Consider the following 16,767-nt stretch of genomic DNA (forward strand, 5'->3'; position numbering starts at 1 on the left):
GCCCCTATTCTGTAGGACATTTTTGGTTCATTCTGACTCTTTACACTTGTAAACGCCCCTGAAAACCCTGTCCTTCAGAGAAGCATTTAAAGTATTCCTTTAAATTATAAGCAATACATCAACCCTATATTCAGATCACCATCGGTGATGCAGTCCTTTGTTATCTTTTATCTGTCACCTGAATTAACCACATAAATTTGAAGTTACCACAAAGACAGGGACCCAACTACTTCTGTATCAGTTTGTCAATCTATATTTGGGCTTTGTTCTAACAGTATATTTATTGGTATCACAGAATACGTTGGTACTTTTAATTTTTAATATTATTATTATAGTGTTATTATCAGCTCATATATCACCCTTGCTTTAATTGAAAGCTTTAAAAACAAAAAATATTTCTTTTACAAGATATGACGAGTCCACGGATTTCATCCTTACTTATGGGATTACGCCTCCTGCTCAGCAGGAAGTGGCAAAGAGCACCACAGCAGAGCTGTATATATAGCTCCTCCCTTCCCTCCCCCTCCAGTCATTCTCTTTGCCTGTGTTAGTGATAGGAAGAGGCAGAGTGAGGTGTTAGTTATAGATTCTTCAATCAAGTGTTTATTATTTTTTATGTAATACCATAGTGTGTTACTTTGTTCTGGGGTGTAGCCTAGACCAAATCAATCTCTTCCATATCATAAGAGAAGCATTTGGTGGCTTTCAGGCCATGGGAACTTGTGGGATGTTTTTCTCACTGCTCCTCCCATTGATTGTATGCTGCCCCGTTTGTAAAGGATCTGAGGGAGAAAATGCTTAGTGCCTTTTTGTTTACCACAGGCCAATGTGAAGGGAAGAACAGAACTTCAGAAGCCGGGTGAGATGCCCTGCTGCTGGGCAGCCTTCTTAAGGTAAGTGCTAAGCTTTATTTCTGATAATAACCCCTCTGGTAGCTCAAAAAGAAAAAGAATATGAGCTGGGAACCATGGGTCTTAATTGTGGCCCTATATATGTTTGCAGAAAGGAGCTGGTGTTTTTTTTTCTTTGAGAACGTATCCCCTGAATGGGGGTTAGTTTTTCTTGAGCAGCCCCGGTGTTTAGAGGCAAATGGCGTAACTATTTATGGTCTTAGGTGTGTAGGGTTCCCTACCTCGATAGACATGTCATTTTCTGTGACAGATGTTGTTCACCGGACCCCCTATATATATAATATGTGGGGGTATGAGTTAGCCTGCTTTTGCAAAGCTGCCGGGAGTTACGGGATTAAAGCTGTTCCTACATGAATGAGCGGTCCCTTTTTTCCTAGGAGGTACTCCTGTTTAATACGACTTCTTTGCTAAGTGAAGTCGACAGGGAATCTTAGTTTGATCTGGGAAACTAACTTTCATTTTTTAAAACTGTTATATGTATTATATGTTTAACCGTAAATGGGTGCTTAACGTTACGCCCACAATGGGCGGAGCTTCATACGCGCCTTTTAGGTGCGCGCCATTACTTATGTATGTTTTCTTGGCGGTTCCGGTTGTCTACGTCCTCGATGGGCGGAGCTTGGTTAACCGCCATAGGGCGCGCACTATGTATCTCTCCGTCAGAACGCCGGATGCCTTTACACAAATGATACAGCTGAGAGGCCTTTGCTCTGTCCGGAGAGCCTTGAGGGGAATGTGTCTCTTTCCTCGGCCATATTAGACAGAGAGACGTTACCGGCATATTATATCTGCACAGGATTGGTTAAAGTTCCATTACTAATGGAGATTTTTGAGTATACGTTGCTGTTTTCACTGTTTCCATTGAATCATAGGTGACAGTGCAAAACTGTTTATACTTTCTATTGATTATACACACTATTACAGGTCACATTTCCTGAACTGGGGGTTACATGCTAGCCCAAAGGTGCATACGCAAATATTAAATTATATGCTAAAAGAGACTATTTAAAAGATACTAGGTCTCTTCTGTTCAGTGTTTGTTCCCTTTCCTTGAGGCATTTTAATGGTTTAATGTATCAAGAGCGTTGTGCTTGGATTGGAACTAGTTCACACCTAGCATAAGATTGCAGAGTACAGTATGGTTGTTTAATGTGCGACTGACAACAAAATAGTGATACATAAGTGCACAAGAATGAGTTCCCTTTGTACTTAAAGAGACAGATTGTGTGACAACTGTTTATTTCATTAAAGTGACAGTTTATTATTACAAGACTTTACTGTTGGCTTGACTATGGTCATTCTAACCGCAATTCTCCTGTGGGGTCCCATATTTTATTTTGGCCCACATGCAGCGTCCTTCCTCCACTTTTTATCAATATTGTGGGTCTAGGATTTTTTTTCTATGACCGCATGCAGTGCCCCGCGGTTCTGTTCTGTTTCGATTGCATATGGAATTGTGACACGTGACATCGCTTGTTCTTCACGATGTGTGTGACCAGCATTGTTAACTTTTTACTTGTTTTTCCGCACGTCAGAAATAGGAAGTTATTAAAAAAAAAAAAAGGAAAGGATGGTGTTTTCCATTTTCCCACATAGGGTACTTTTTTGTTCTAATTTGGGAACTCGCAAACTGGGATGTTTGCATATTCAACCCTACATGCTGCAACAGTGTTGTTTTCTCCTGTCCCTCATGTATCCTGTACTTTTTTGATAAAGTCAAGGGCTCCGATTTTTCAGGAGATATTCCTTTCTCAGCTAAGGATGGATAGTCATTCCTGGGGTAGAATGGCTTCAGCTGGGTTATAAAACTTGCTACTGTTTAAGGATAGTTGCTTCTTCCATGATCCGAAAGGGTCATACTCCAAGGTGTTCAACCTCTTTCAGCTGTGCCACCGTCTGTAATGTTCAGCAACTAAATGCTGTATTTTTCACACTTGTGCTTAAAATGTTATGTTGTCACAAGTAAATGAACACAGTTTGCTAGTTTGTTTAGCGAACTCTAGATCACTTGGGATTGATATTGCCTAGCAAACTTTTACCCAGAAATGAGAGCTTCTATTAATGGGTGTTAAGTCAGGCGGTAAATAAGTAATAGGTACTATGGAGGGAGATCAGTACAGAAGAGGTTAACACAGATGAGACCTGTAAGTAGCAGGCAGAGATCTGGGTGATTGCCTCTGATGTAAACCTTGCTTGAATCTTTATAGTTAAGTAACCCCAGTGTCCGTTTACTCTGAGCACTTTCCCAACAGGATTTAACAACAACAACAAGCCTTATGGTAATATCACAGTTGTAGTGTATATGTTATGAAATTACAACATATATTACATCCAGAATGTCACTGATATTGAGTTATGTTTATACGGAACCTGAATTGTGTAGAGCGGAGCTTCCTTTACATGCAGCGTGCAGCTGCTGTGGGTCCGGTCAGCGCAGATCACAGTTGTCCGTTCAATGAGACAGGTTAGTGTGCTCTGTGTAAGCTTCGGAGTTACGGCTACCAGACAAGCGTGCAGCGTCACACGCCAAGTTGTTTGTTGTGTCAGGCTAGCCAGGCAGAGTAGATGAAGGCGGGATCTCAGGGTAATGAGAGGAGATGCCGTGACAGCTTCAGACTTTAGGTAGGTAAATCTGTAGTAGGTTAGGGTAAAACAGAACAAGTTAATCCCCAATAATTGTAGCGAAGGTAAGGACTGGAAACTGTAGCTTGAGAACTTCAATAAACCAGCAAAGGACCATGGGAGTAGGCTGGTACATATTGAGTTCAGGTAGGTTGTTAATAAGATAAAAAGGTGGTATGAGTGAATGGATCACATGTTTAAGGTGGAATACGAAGATCATGAGACTCCCCCCCCCCCCCAAAGGACCACCAAGAAGGCATCAAGGTGCCGGACGATCGGGATGGCGTCTGTGATACAGAGACACCAGACGGGGAGCCAAAAGGTTGGTTGCAGGCTCCCAGGAATCCTCAGAGGAATCAAACCGGCCCAATGGACGAGGTACTGAAGTTGACCATTGCACCGACGGGAGTCCAATATGGAATGTACCTCATACTCAGGATCAGGCATCGGGGACACCAGTGCAGGAAGAGGCTGGAGACGAGAGGCATCACAGGGTTTGACTAGTGAGATATGGAAAGTTGGGTGGATGCGGTAGGAAGTAGGGAGCTGCAGGGTGACAGTAAGCGGGTTGCGGATGGCAATTATTGGAAAAGGTCCCACAAAGAGGTTATTAAACTTCCTGCAGGGTGTGGGTATTTTGAGATTCTTGGTACTCAACCAAACCATGTCCCCAATTTTATAGATTGGATGTGGACGATGGCGTAAATCATAGAAGCGCTTTTGAGAGGCTTGTGCATGTTTGATGTTGTCTTGGACCAGTCTGTATGTTAGTTTAATGGAATTGACCAGATCGTTAACCTGAGGACAAGGAGTGTGAGATGGAAACGAGGATGGAGACCAGAATTAATATAGAAAGGTGAATATCCAGTAGAAGAGTTTGTTGTATTATTGTAAGCTAATTCTGCTTGCAGTAGATATGAAGCCCAGGACTCATGTGCGCTGGAGCAGAAACATCTCAGGTACTGCTCAAGCCATTGGTTGATCCTCTCACAAAGGCCATTTGTTTGCGGATGGTATGAGGTGGTGAGGTGTTGCTGAATTGAGAGAGATAAACAGAGGAATCTCCAAAACTTGGAGGTGAATTGCGACCCTCTGTCGCTTAATACAGATGTTGGTAGTCCATGTAGGCAGACCACCTCCCTAATGAACATTTCAGCGGTTTGTTGTGCTGTAGGAAGGGAGTCCGTTGGTATGAAATGAGCCATACGTGAGAATAAGTGTACTACCACAAAGATGGCCGTTTTCCCATTGGACTTTGGGAGATCGACTATAAAGTCCATAGACAGGCTTCTCCATGGGCAGTCAGGAATGGGAATGTTCTGTAATAAGCCCAGAGGTAATTGATGTGAAGGCTTAGAGGTCTGGCAAGTGGGGCACGACTTGATATAGGTTTTCACTGAGAGTTTCATAGAAGGCCACCAGAAGTGTCTTTGTAAGAGGTCTAGAGTCTTTTGCACTCCCAAATGTCCAGCCAGTGATGAATCATGAGTCAAATGCAATGCCTTATTGCAGAGAGATGGAGGTATGTAGAACCTTGTGCGGTTACAAAGGATACCGTTATCATCTAGTGTAAGGGAATAGGAACCTTTCGTGGGATCCAATCTCTGTTGGGATTTAAGCTCTGCAAAATCTTTGGACATGAATCCTATAAAGGATGTTTTGGGAATTATGGTCGAGTAGGGAGGAACTGTATGAGGCTTGTGATCTTTGCGTGAAAGTGCGTCTGCCTTACCGTTTCTTGATCCGGGACGGTAGTTAATGATGAAAGTGAACCGAGAGAAATAAAGGCTCCAACGGAGTTGGCGAGCAGAAAGAGTGTGATTGGATTGGAGGTATTGGAGATTTTTGTGATCGGTAAATATAACTATAGGCTGTTCAGCACCCTCCAGTAAGTGTCTCCACTGGTCGAAGGATGATTTGATCGCCAACAACTCTTTTTCCCCGGTGGGGTAATTCAACTCAGCAGGTGTTAAAAGCCTGGAGAAATAGCATACAGGATGTATTAGGTCATTAGGCGATGATCTCTGGGAGAGTACCGAGCCAATAGCGTATTCGGACGCGTCCACTTCTAATATGAACTGGGCTTTGCTATTCGGTATTTGAAGAATTGGTGAAGTAATAAACAGTGACTTAAGGTCATCAAAGGCTTTTTGGGACTGAGTGGTCCAGAGGAAAGGTGTTGTAGTCTTGGTAAGATTTGTTAGTGGTTTAGTGATGGCTGCAAAATTATGAATGAATCGCCTGTAGAAATTTGCGAAGCCTAAGAAACGTTGTACTTCTTTAATGTTAGATGGCGTGGGCCATGAAGTGATTGCCTTGATTTTACTATCTTCCATCATAATTTTGCTTTGACTGATACGATAACCAAGGAATGACACCTCTTTAACATGGAAGAGGCACTTCTCTAATTTAACATAGAGTCTATGTGACTGTAACCTGGATAACACTTGCCTAACATGTGTAATATGTTCGGAGAGGGAAGAAGAATAGATTAGAATGTCGTCAAGAAAGACCACCAGAAAAGTGTCAAGAATGTCCCTAAAAATGTCATTGATGAAATTCTGGAATGTTGCCGGGGCGTTGCACAGTCCGAATGGCATAACAGTATATTCAAAAAGACCGTACCTGGTCCTAAATGCTGTCAGCCACTCGTCCCCGGCCCTTATTCTAACAAGGTTGTAAGCGCCCCTAAGATCTAGCTTAGTGAATATAGTAGCGCCACTCAACCTCTCAATCAATTCTGGGATGAGAGGAAGCGGGTACCTGTTCTTTTTTGTACGCTTATTTAATTTCTGATAATCGATTATGGGGCGTAGGGACCCATCCTTGTTCTTGACGAAGATAATGCCGGCACCGGCAGGGGAAGTGGAAGGTCGGATGAAACCCTTCTTTAAATTATCACTTATATATGTTTGTAAATGCAGTAACTCAGGTCTGGAGAGAGGATAGATATGGCCATAGGGAATTGTGACTCCAGGTAACAGGTCTATGGGACAATCGTAGGGCCTGTGTGGCGGTAACGACTCGGCCTCTTTCTGATTAAAGACATCAGAGAAATCAAGATAATGACCAGGAATAAGAGAAGTAGTGGTAGAGAGTAAATGTGAATTCGGAAAACAGGTTGCAGTGCAGTACGTGGAGGAGAAAGAAAGAGTAAGTGTGTCCCAATGCACAGTTGGTTGATGTAATTGAAGCCACGTAATTCCCAGAACAATAGGATAAAGAGGATATGATATGATGTCAAAGGTAATGGTCTCAGTATGACCAGAGGAAGTTGTGACAAGCAGAGGGATAGTTTGTTGTGAGACAGGACCAGATGCAAGGTGTGTACCGTCAATAACTTTGAGAGGCAGTGGTGTGCTTTTGAACGAAAATTGTATTTTATTAACAGCAACTAAACTGGAATCTATAACGTTGGCACATGCGCCAGTGTAGATGATGGCATTACAGTTTATCCTGTGTCGATCCCACTGCAAAAATAAGGGTGTAGTAAGATAGGCAGTGGTAATGTTTTTTGTGTGGAAACACTGTTTCATAGGGTGTACCTTACCTAACTTCTGTTTCAGTAGTAATGGACACTCCTTAACAACATGGTCTGCTGATGCGCAGTACATGCACAAATTTAGTGAACGGCGTCTCGTCTTCTCCTGTGGGGTGATGGGTCCAGGCAAGAAACTGATATCCATAGGTTGCTCAGGTGATGAACTGGAAGTAGGTGGTGTCGGGAGTATTCTGCGCACAGGAGGATTAGAGGGGCTTTTATCTTGCCTCCTCTCCCTAAGTCTACGGTCTATAGTAGTGGTAAGAATGTACAGTTCTTCTAAACGGTCTGGTATTCCAACTCTGGGGTTCATCCTTAATCTCTTCAGATAGACCTAAACAATATTGGTTTTTTAAAGAAACCTCATTCCAGAGGGAGTCTCTGGCCCAAATCTTAAAGCGAGTAATATACTCTTCAACCGGGGTTTTTAACTGCTTTAAACTTCTGAGTTTGCTTTCAGCCATTATCTGACGGTAGGGGTCATCATAGAGGATGATAGAGCTTTAAGAAAGGCATCCAGGGAGTTTAGGATTGGGTCCTGGGACTCATAAAAGGAGTCAGCCCAGGCCCTAGGTTCATCCCTAAGGTATTAAAGAATAGTGAGTACCTTGGACCTGTCAGTTGGGTAGGTACTGGGGCGTAAGTCAAATAGCAATAAGCATGCATTCCTAAATTGACGAAAAGAGGAGCGGTCTCCAGAGAACTTCTCAGGGTATGAAACCTGGGGTTCAGCCTGATGATCGTTCCCAGAATTTCTGTTAGATAACACTTCCCTTAAGCAGGCTTTGAGGCTTTGGTTTTCAACCTTCAATTCTCTAAAAGCCTGGGTGAGGTTATCCAGCCGTTGGTTAAGGCTATGTAGCTGAGTAGTTATATCAGAGGGCTCAATATTTTCTTTAATAGGGCTGGTTTATTATGTAATGTTCAGCAACTAAATGCTGTATTTTTCACACTTGTGCTTAAAATGTTATGTTGTCACAAGTAAATGAACACAGTTTGCTAGTTTGTTTAGCGAATTCTAGATCACTTGGGATTGATATTGCCTAGCAAACTTTTACCCAAAAATGAGAGCTTCTATTAATGGGTGTTAAGTCAGGCGGTAAATAAGTAATAGGTACTATGGAGGGAGATCAGTACAGAAGAGGTTAACACAGATGAGACCTGTAAGTAGCAGGCAGAGATCTGGGTGATTGCCTCTGATGTAAACCTTGCTTGAATCTTTATAGTTAAGTAACCCCAGTGTCCGTTTACTCTGAGCACTTTCCCAACAGGATTTAACAACAACAACAAGCCTTAGGGTAATATCGCAGTTGTCCGTTCAATGAGACAGGTTAGTGCGCTCTATGTAAGCTTCGGAGTTACGGCTACCAGACAAGCGTGCAGCGTCACACGCCAAGTTGTTTGTTGTGTCAGGCTAGCCAGGCGGAGTAGATGAAGGCGGGATCTCAGGGTAATGAGAGGAGATGCCGTGACAGCTTCAGACTTTAGGTAGGTAAATCTGTAGTAGGTTAGGGTAAAACAGAACAAGTTAATCCCCAATAATTGTAGCGAAGGTAAGGACTGGAAACTGTAGCTTGAGAACTTCAACAAACCAGCAAAGGACCATGGGAGGAGGCTGGTATATATTTAGTTCAGGTAGGTTGTTAATAAGATAAAAAGGTGGTATGAGTGAATGGATGTTTAAGGTGGAATAGGAGGATCATGACACCGTCGCTAGAGCGCGGCAATTTGACTGCTGTACTTTTTTAGTAAGAAAGCCCTATGGTTAAATCCAGGATGTGCTTAGTCAAATCTCCCTGGAGGTCTATTTGGTTCGAGGGTAAGGAGGTCTATTTGGTTCGAGGGTAAGGAGGTCTATTTGGTTCGAGGGTAAACAACCCAAGACCGCTGCTGGTCCCAAGTCTACATGACATATTGACCTCTGATCCGGGACCGGTTCTAGTAGGGGGAAGCCTGTCTTTTTTCATCCGGACTTGTATGAGAGACGTTCCGGATTCCTGGGTATTAGAGATAGTGTTCAGGGATACAATCTGGAATTCGGAATTTCTTTCCCTAGAGGAAGGTTTCTGTTGTCCCGATACAGAGAGAGACATTCTTACGTTGTGTTGAGACCTATCTTTCTTGGGAGTAATTTGTCCCATTCCAATTCGGGAACAGGGACTGGTTTGTTAGTTATCCCTATTTAGATCTCATGAGTCTAAATAAGTTTTCTCAGAATTCCATCTTTCCAGATGGCAATGGTTTGTACCTTTTGTCCTTTGATCCAGGAGGGTCAATTAGGGTTACCGTGGATTTAAAGGATGCATCCTTGCATGTTTCTATCCACAGAGATCATTTCAAGTTTCTGAGGTTTGCCATTTTCAGTTCGTGGCTCTTCCTTTCGGTCTGGCCACGGCACCCAGAATATTCACAAAGCTTCTGGGGTCTCTGCTAGCTGTTCTCTGACCGCGGGATTGCAGTGGCGCCTTATCTGGACGATATTCTGTTCCAGGCGTTGTCTTATCCATGACAATTTTTTTGACGGAGGTCAGAAAGTTAAAGATTCTGAATACATGCCGATCTCTTCAGTCCAATTCTCGGCCATCAGTGGCTCGGTACATGGAATCTAACTGGACAGATAGCGCAGCATGCTAATGCACTGTGGCTGAGCTCTGTAGCGAGCCGAAGGTTGCAGGTTTGATCCCCGGCGAGGTCTTTTCATCCTTCCAAGGTCGATAAAATGAGCAGTGCCTTGAGACCCTTACGGGTGATTAACCGCAGGTAATTGGATTGATGTTGGCGGCAATAGACATAATTTTCATCCCAGTCCTCTTCATCTGAACATGATCAGACGGTGGAATGGAGATGATGCAAATTTGTCTCTTCATATAGCTCTGGATTAGGAGACAAGTGACTCTTTTCTTTGGTGATTGTCGCAGGATCATCTGTTCCAAGGGCCGTGCTTACGCAGACCCTCATGGGTGATAGTGACAACAGACGCCAGTCTTCTAGAGGTGCAGTCTGGAATTCCCTGAAGACTCAGGGTGTGTGGACTCGGTCGGAGTCTCTACTTCCAATCAATATTCTGGAGTTGAGAGCAATATTTAATGCGCTTCAGGCTTGGCCTCAGTTGGTTTCGGCCAAGTTCATCCGTTTTCAGTCGGACAACATCTCGACTGTGGCTTACATAAACCATCAGGGGGGAACAAGGAGTTCCTTAGCGATGGCAGAAGTATCCAGGATGATTCGGTGGGCTCACTTTTGTTATCTGTCAGCAATCTACATCCCAGGAGTGGACAGCTGGGAGGCAGATTTTCTAAGCAGACAGACTCTTCATCCGGGGGAATGGGAACTCCATCCGGAGGTCTTTGCCATCCTGATTCTCAGGTGGGGCAGACCGGGGCTGGATTTTATGGCTTCTCGTCAGAATGACAAGCTACCGAGATACGGATCCAAATCCATGGATCCACAGGCCGAACTGATAGATTCCTAGGCAGTGCCTTGGTCGTTCAACCTGGCTTAGGTGTTTCCTCCGTTTGCTCTCCTGCCCTGAGTGATCGCTCGGATCAAACAGGAGAGGGTTTCAGTGATTCTCGTCTCTCCGTCGTGGCCTCGCAGGACTTGGTATGTCGATCTGGTGGACATGTCCTCTCTATCACCATGGAGGCTTCATTGAGGCAGGACCTTCTAATTCAGGGTCCCTTCCTTTTTTTTTTTTTAAATCTGCTTTCTCTACAGCTGACTGCTTGGAGATTGAACGCTAAATTTCTAAGCAAGGGTTTTCTGATGCTGTCATTGATACCTTGTTTCAGGCACGTAAGCCTGTTACTAGAAGGATTTACCATAAGATATGGCGTGAATCCAAGGGTTACTCCTGGAGTAAGTTTCGGATTCCTAGGATTTTATCGTTTCTCCAAGAATAATTGAAGAAAGGTTTGTCAACAAGTTCCTTAAAGGGACAGATTTCTGCTTTGTCTATTTTGCTACACAAGCATCTGGCAGATGTTCCAGATATTCAATTTTTTTGTCAGGCTCTGACTAGAATCAGGCCTGTTTTTAGACCAATGGCTCCTCTTTGGAGTTTGAGTTTAGTTCTTAATGTTCTTCAAGGGGTTCCGTTTGGACCCATGCATTCCATAGATATTAAGTTATTATCTTGGAAAGTTTTATTTTTGGTTGCTATTTCTTCTGCTCGCAGAGTTCTGAGCTTTTTGCTTTACAATGTGATTCTCCTTATCTTATTTTCCATTCTGATAAGGTGGTCTTACGTAACAAACCTGGTTTCCTTCCTAAGGTTGTTTCTAATACGAATATTAATCACGAAATTGTTGTTCCTAATCCTTCTTCTAGAAGGAGCATCTATTACATAACTTGGACGTGGTTCGTGCCTTGAAGTTTTTCATGCACGACTAAGAATTCCGTCAATCATCTTCATTATTTGTTGTCTTTTCTGGAAAGCATAGGGGTCAGAAAGCTACGGCTACCTCTCTTTCTTTTTGGCTGTGGAGTATCATCCGTTTGGCATATGAGACTACTGGACAGCAGCCGCCTGAAAGAATTACGGCTCCTTATACTAGGGCTGTGGCTTCCTCATGGGCATTTAAAAATTATGCTTCTGTTGAACAAATTGCAAGGCTGCAACTTGATCGTCTTTTCACACTTTTTCCAAATTTGATACTTTTGCTACATCTGAGGCTGTTTTTGGAAGAAAGATTTTTCAAGCAGTGGTGCCTTCCGTTTAGGTTCCTGTGTTGTCACTCCCTTTCATCCATGTCCTATAGCTTTGGTATTGTATCCCATAAGTAAGAATGAAATCCGTGGACTCGTCATATCTTGTAAAAGAAAACGAAATTTATGCTTACCTGATAAATTTATTTCTTTTACGATATGACGAGTCCACGGCCCACCCTGTCATTTCTAAGACAGGTATTTATTTTTGTTTAACTTCAGTCACCTCTGCACCTCTTGATTTTTCCTTTCTCTTCCTAACTTCGGTCGAATGACTGGAGGGGGAGGGAAGGGAGGAGCTATATATACAGCTCTGCTGTGGTGCTCTTTGCCACTTTCTGCTGAGCAGGAGGCTTAATCCCATAAGTAAGGATGAAATCCGTGGACTTGTCATATCGTAAAAGAAATACATTTATCAGGTAAGCATAAATTTCCTTTTTATGTGGTCCAACTTCAACAAATGTTAGTTTCCTGTCCTGTAACTGCAAGGGGTTTGAAATTGTGGGACAAAGCAAGATTTTATTTTCTTATTGTTTCTTCTCACTGAGGCCCGATTCTAAAAAGTTTGCCAGTCAAGAGGTGGGTTTCCACTCCAACACTCGCAGGGGCAGCCCTCCTGGAATTCTATAAAAAAGGGGTAGGTTAAACACCCTGGGAGTGTTGAGATGTCTCTCATACAAATAATGAGAGCTCTCTGCTAGGTTAAAGTTCGCAATCAAGGGCGAAGTACATAGGGGGATCCGCCGTGTTTTAAATGGTACGCTTAATACAAATCAAATTACACTGTTTTCAGTACACTGTACCTTAAATTTGCTGTAATTTTCGTAGGCATATGTTTTCCTTTCAGAAAAATTTGTGTTTTGAGTATTATGCTTACCACGCTCCATTTTTTAACTGGCAAGAACTGTAGTGCAAGAATGTTTATAGAATTGCGCTGGGATTTGAGAGCAGATTTCATATATGCCTACGGAACACCCATTTTACAAAAAACAATTACGTTTTTGTATTTTGTACTTAAGTATGAATTACTTGCTTTTTTTGCACATCCAGTGTACTTAAATTACAATTTACACTGTGCATAGATAACACGATTTATTCCTGTGTAATTTACCTACAATTTTTATGTTTTTGATAAAATACGATTTTTGGTGAACAATTTTATTACGAATTTGTGATGCACGTTAACAATACAATTTTCCCCTGCATATTTTTGTGTGAATGGTTCAATTATTCATCTCCTTCCCATAATAAAATGCAGTATACACCTACTTATAGAGACGCCCTGTTTTTAGGGTAAAAAGTGACAAATCAGGGCCTATGTGCTCTCTGGTCTGGAGAGATTAAGACATCTTATCAGTAATGTGAGATCCCTCAAAAATGTAAGGAATGCAAATTATATCTTGAGATCTTTTTAACTTACTATGCAGGGTTCTGGATGTGAGGGAGAGATACCTACATTACAGTATAAGATTTTGCATGATTTCTCTTCATGCCAGCACGTTTTTGATCATTAGGCTCTAAGTGCAGACATTGTGCATGTCCCTTGTTTTCAAATATCTTGTAGTGTGAATCGGCCCTATCATCAGGTCCTCCTTGCGCAAACCTGAAATGCGAATTAAGTAGCTGCGATCTTAAGACCACAGCTACTTAGCTTCTCCGGCACCTAAAGTGTGGTGGAGTTAAATCAGTGTAGAAAATTGACTGCTTCAGTGAATATTTTTAAACTTCTTGTTATATTATCTTTTAGCTCATGAGTTAAATATCTTTTTTTAATGTATCTATTTTTCTACATTATCTGGCACACTGAACAGAATAATCATATATGGAGTCACAAAACTAATTATTTACTGATTCTTTTCTTTTTTTTTTTTTTTTTGCAGGTTTGTTTGTTTGTGGCGCTTTACTACAATGTGATTATTGGATGGAGTTTATTTTATTTCTCTCAATCATTTCAGCATCCTCTGCCTTGGGATCAGTGCCCTTTGGTGAAAAATTCTTCTAATACATGTGAGACATTACCTTATACGCTCTCTCTGTATAATGCTACACAATATGTATTTATTTTTGTTAGAGTTAGACTCCATTATTGACATGTTTTTAGTGGGCAATTTCTCAAACTTTTATATTGTCTAAATACTTTATTTATTTATCATATAGAGAACAGGGATACAAATAATCTATTAAAAAAAACAATATATATATATATATATATATATATATATATATATATATATATATATAGTATATATATTTTTTAATTCATATTCCTTTATTTTAATGTTTTTAGGAAAAAAATCTAATACGTCATTTTAAATTATCATGGAATAAGAGTTATGCATTCTAATTCTGCAGTATTAGATGATATATAAATTTGATGTTTAAGACAAATGCGGATGCTGCTATCTACCCCCGTACTTTTCGGCTCGCTGGAAATGTAAGTTAAGAAGCAGCGGTCTTAAGACCTCTGTTCCTTAACTCGTACGCCACCTCTGAGTCAGCGGACAGCAATCAGCCTGATCAGATATGATCGGGTTGATTGACACCCCCTTCTTCACGAGAAATGCTTGTGCAATGATAAATTCTGACAGCGTATGCTGTCGGCATTTATAGATGTGTGGCGGACATGATCCACTACAGCGGATCATGTCTGCTCGCACTATGATAAATCGGTCCCAAAACATGACTACTCCTTCACAGATAGGTAGGTGTAGCTCCTAAAATTGTACTACTTGTTTATCTATTTTAGTTCTCTATGTATATTCCATCTATGACTCCTAAACATTTTTTTGCAAATCACTCCTGATTGTTCTTGCTGCTCTTACATTTCATGTACATTTGTTATCACATAGCTGTTTGAAAGTTGCATACATTTTTTTAAATAGTTAATTTAGGGCCAAATTACGAGTGGACCGCAATCGCAATTTACGCTAGAATGATTACTGCGACTACAGAGCTCTGGTTAAGTGCTTCACGAAACTAAAAAGTTGCACAAAACACATCAATAATACATTACAAAGTATATTTACACTCATAGGGGCCAATTTATCATAGTGCGAGCGGACATAATACGATGTAGCTTATCATGTCCGCCACACATCGATAAATGTAGACAGCATACGCTGAAGGCATTTATCATTGCACAAGCAGTTCTGGTGAACTGCTTGTGCAATGCCGCTCCCCCTGCAGATCCGCTAGCAGGGGGTGTCAAGTTAACACGATCATATTCGTTCGGGTTGATTTCTGTCTGCTGCCTCAGAGCAGGTGGACAAGTTATGGAGCAGAGGTCTAAATATGTATATATATATATATATATATATGTCCATATATGTGTACATATGCATTCATATGTGTATGTATTTACATATATATATATATATATATATATATATATATAAACACACACACACACACATTTAAATACATAAATACATTTGTACATACATATAGAAATATATATAAGTGCATTGGCGCACTTTGCAGTCAAGTAGAGGAAAACATGTAAAATCATATTTATGCAATATTCATATTAATAAAGTGTTGTACTGTCTATTTATTTCACAGTCAAATTGTCTGCATATATCAGAATATGTTCTAAGTATTTTAAATAGATATCCCTATATATATCTGTATAAATCTATACCTATATATAATCATATATATATATATATATATATATATATTTATATACAGTATATATATTGTACCAAATGCCATCAGATATACTGTATGTAGAAAAATGTATTTAAGAATAAATAGAACATGTTCTTGCATGTGAAGAACATTGGAATGTGAAATATTAATATTTTCACGTCTGGTTAGTGCACATGAGAATATGCGATCGTGTTTGCGCGAGAGCAGGTGTTTTTAAATAAATAATAATTCTCCATTGACTTCTATGGGGGAATACGTGAACGCGCACGCGATATTCTAACTTCAGCTTTTTGCGCTTGTCAGGTTAGAGCAAGAGCGAAAACAGTTTATTTTCAACTCGTAATTTGAGTGCAACCCAACGATTGCAAAGAACTTACTTCTAGCGCAGTTAACGCTTGAGCGGGAACGTTAATTAGCACTCCACTTGTAATCTGGCCCTTAATGGTTTTAGAGTTATCTCTGTTGGTTCAATAACCTTCATGGCTTTCACTAGTATATACCTGGTAGACATTACTGGACAAGTGAATGATACTCTAATATTCATAAAGAACAGGGGCGAAAATTCAAACGTTTGAGTGCTTAGTTCAACAGAAAATAATGGGCCACATATCTGTCGCTTTTTAAGAACTGCACACAGTTGCCTGCAAGTTTTATTATGAGAAAAATTAGTACCAAACGAAAAATTAAGTAAAAAGTTTTAAAATAAATTCACCCTTCAATAAAATTGCCTATATTTTTAAATATTATTTGTTTTATTTTTATTATCTTTAGAAATATATGTTTGACCGCAACATAAGCTTTTTCCTTCTTATTACAAGGAGAGTCCACGGCTGCATTCCTTACTGTTGGGAAATACTGAACCTGGCCATCAGGAGGAGCCAAAGACACCCCAGCAAAAGGGTTAAATACCTCTCCCACTTCCCCTATCCCCCAGTCATTCTTTGCCTTTCGTCACAATTTTCTCAGCAGACAATCCTTTCATCCGGGGGAATGGTCTCTCCATGCTGAGGTGTTTGCGGAGATATGCTTCAGGTGGGGGACGCTGGAGATAGATCTCATGGCATCTCGTCTCAATACCAAACTACCCAGATATGGGTCGAGGTCCAGGGATCCTCAGGCGGAACTAATAGAGGCATTAGCGGTGCCTTGGAGGTTCAATCTAATCTACCTTTTTCCGCCATTACCACTCCTTCCTCGGGTAGTGGCCCGCATCATGCAGGAGCAGGCGTCAGTAATACTGATTGCTCCATCGTGGCTGTGAAGAATGTAGTTTGCGGACCTAGTGAGGATTTCATCGTCTCCTCCATGGAAGTTACCTTGTCGCAGGGCTCTGCT

At 41.2% G+C, this 16,767-nt stretch overlaps 1 protein-coding gene across 1 annotated transcript in view; it reads left to right on the forward strand.

Annotated features, from left to right (window-relative positions):
* The window catches only part of SLC6A15 (solute carrier family 6 member 15), a 102,859-nt gene that overhangs the window by 37,003 nt on the left and 49,089 nt on the right, over positions 1–16,767 (forward strand). The window contains exon 3 of the mRNA XM_053719807.1: positions 13,662–13,788. Coding sequence (XP_053575782.1) covers positions 13,662–13,788 — 127 coding nt within the window. The remainder of the gene's footprint in view (positions 1–13,661; positions 13,789–16,767) is intronic.

Source organism: Bombina bombina, chromosome 6, assembly GCF_027579735.1.
Source record: "Bombina bombina isolate aBomBom1 chromosome 6, aBomBom1.pri, whole genome shotgun sequence".
Taxonomy (NCBI): Eukaryota; Metazoa; Chordata; class Amphibia; order Anura; family Bombinatoridae; genus Bombina; species Bombina bombina.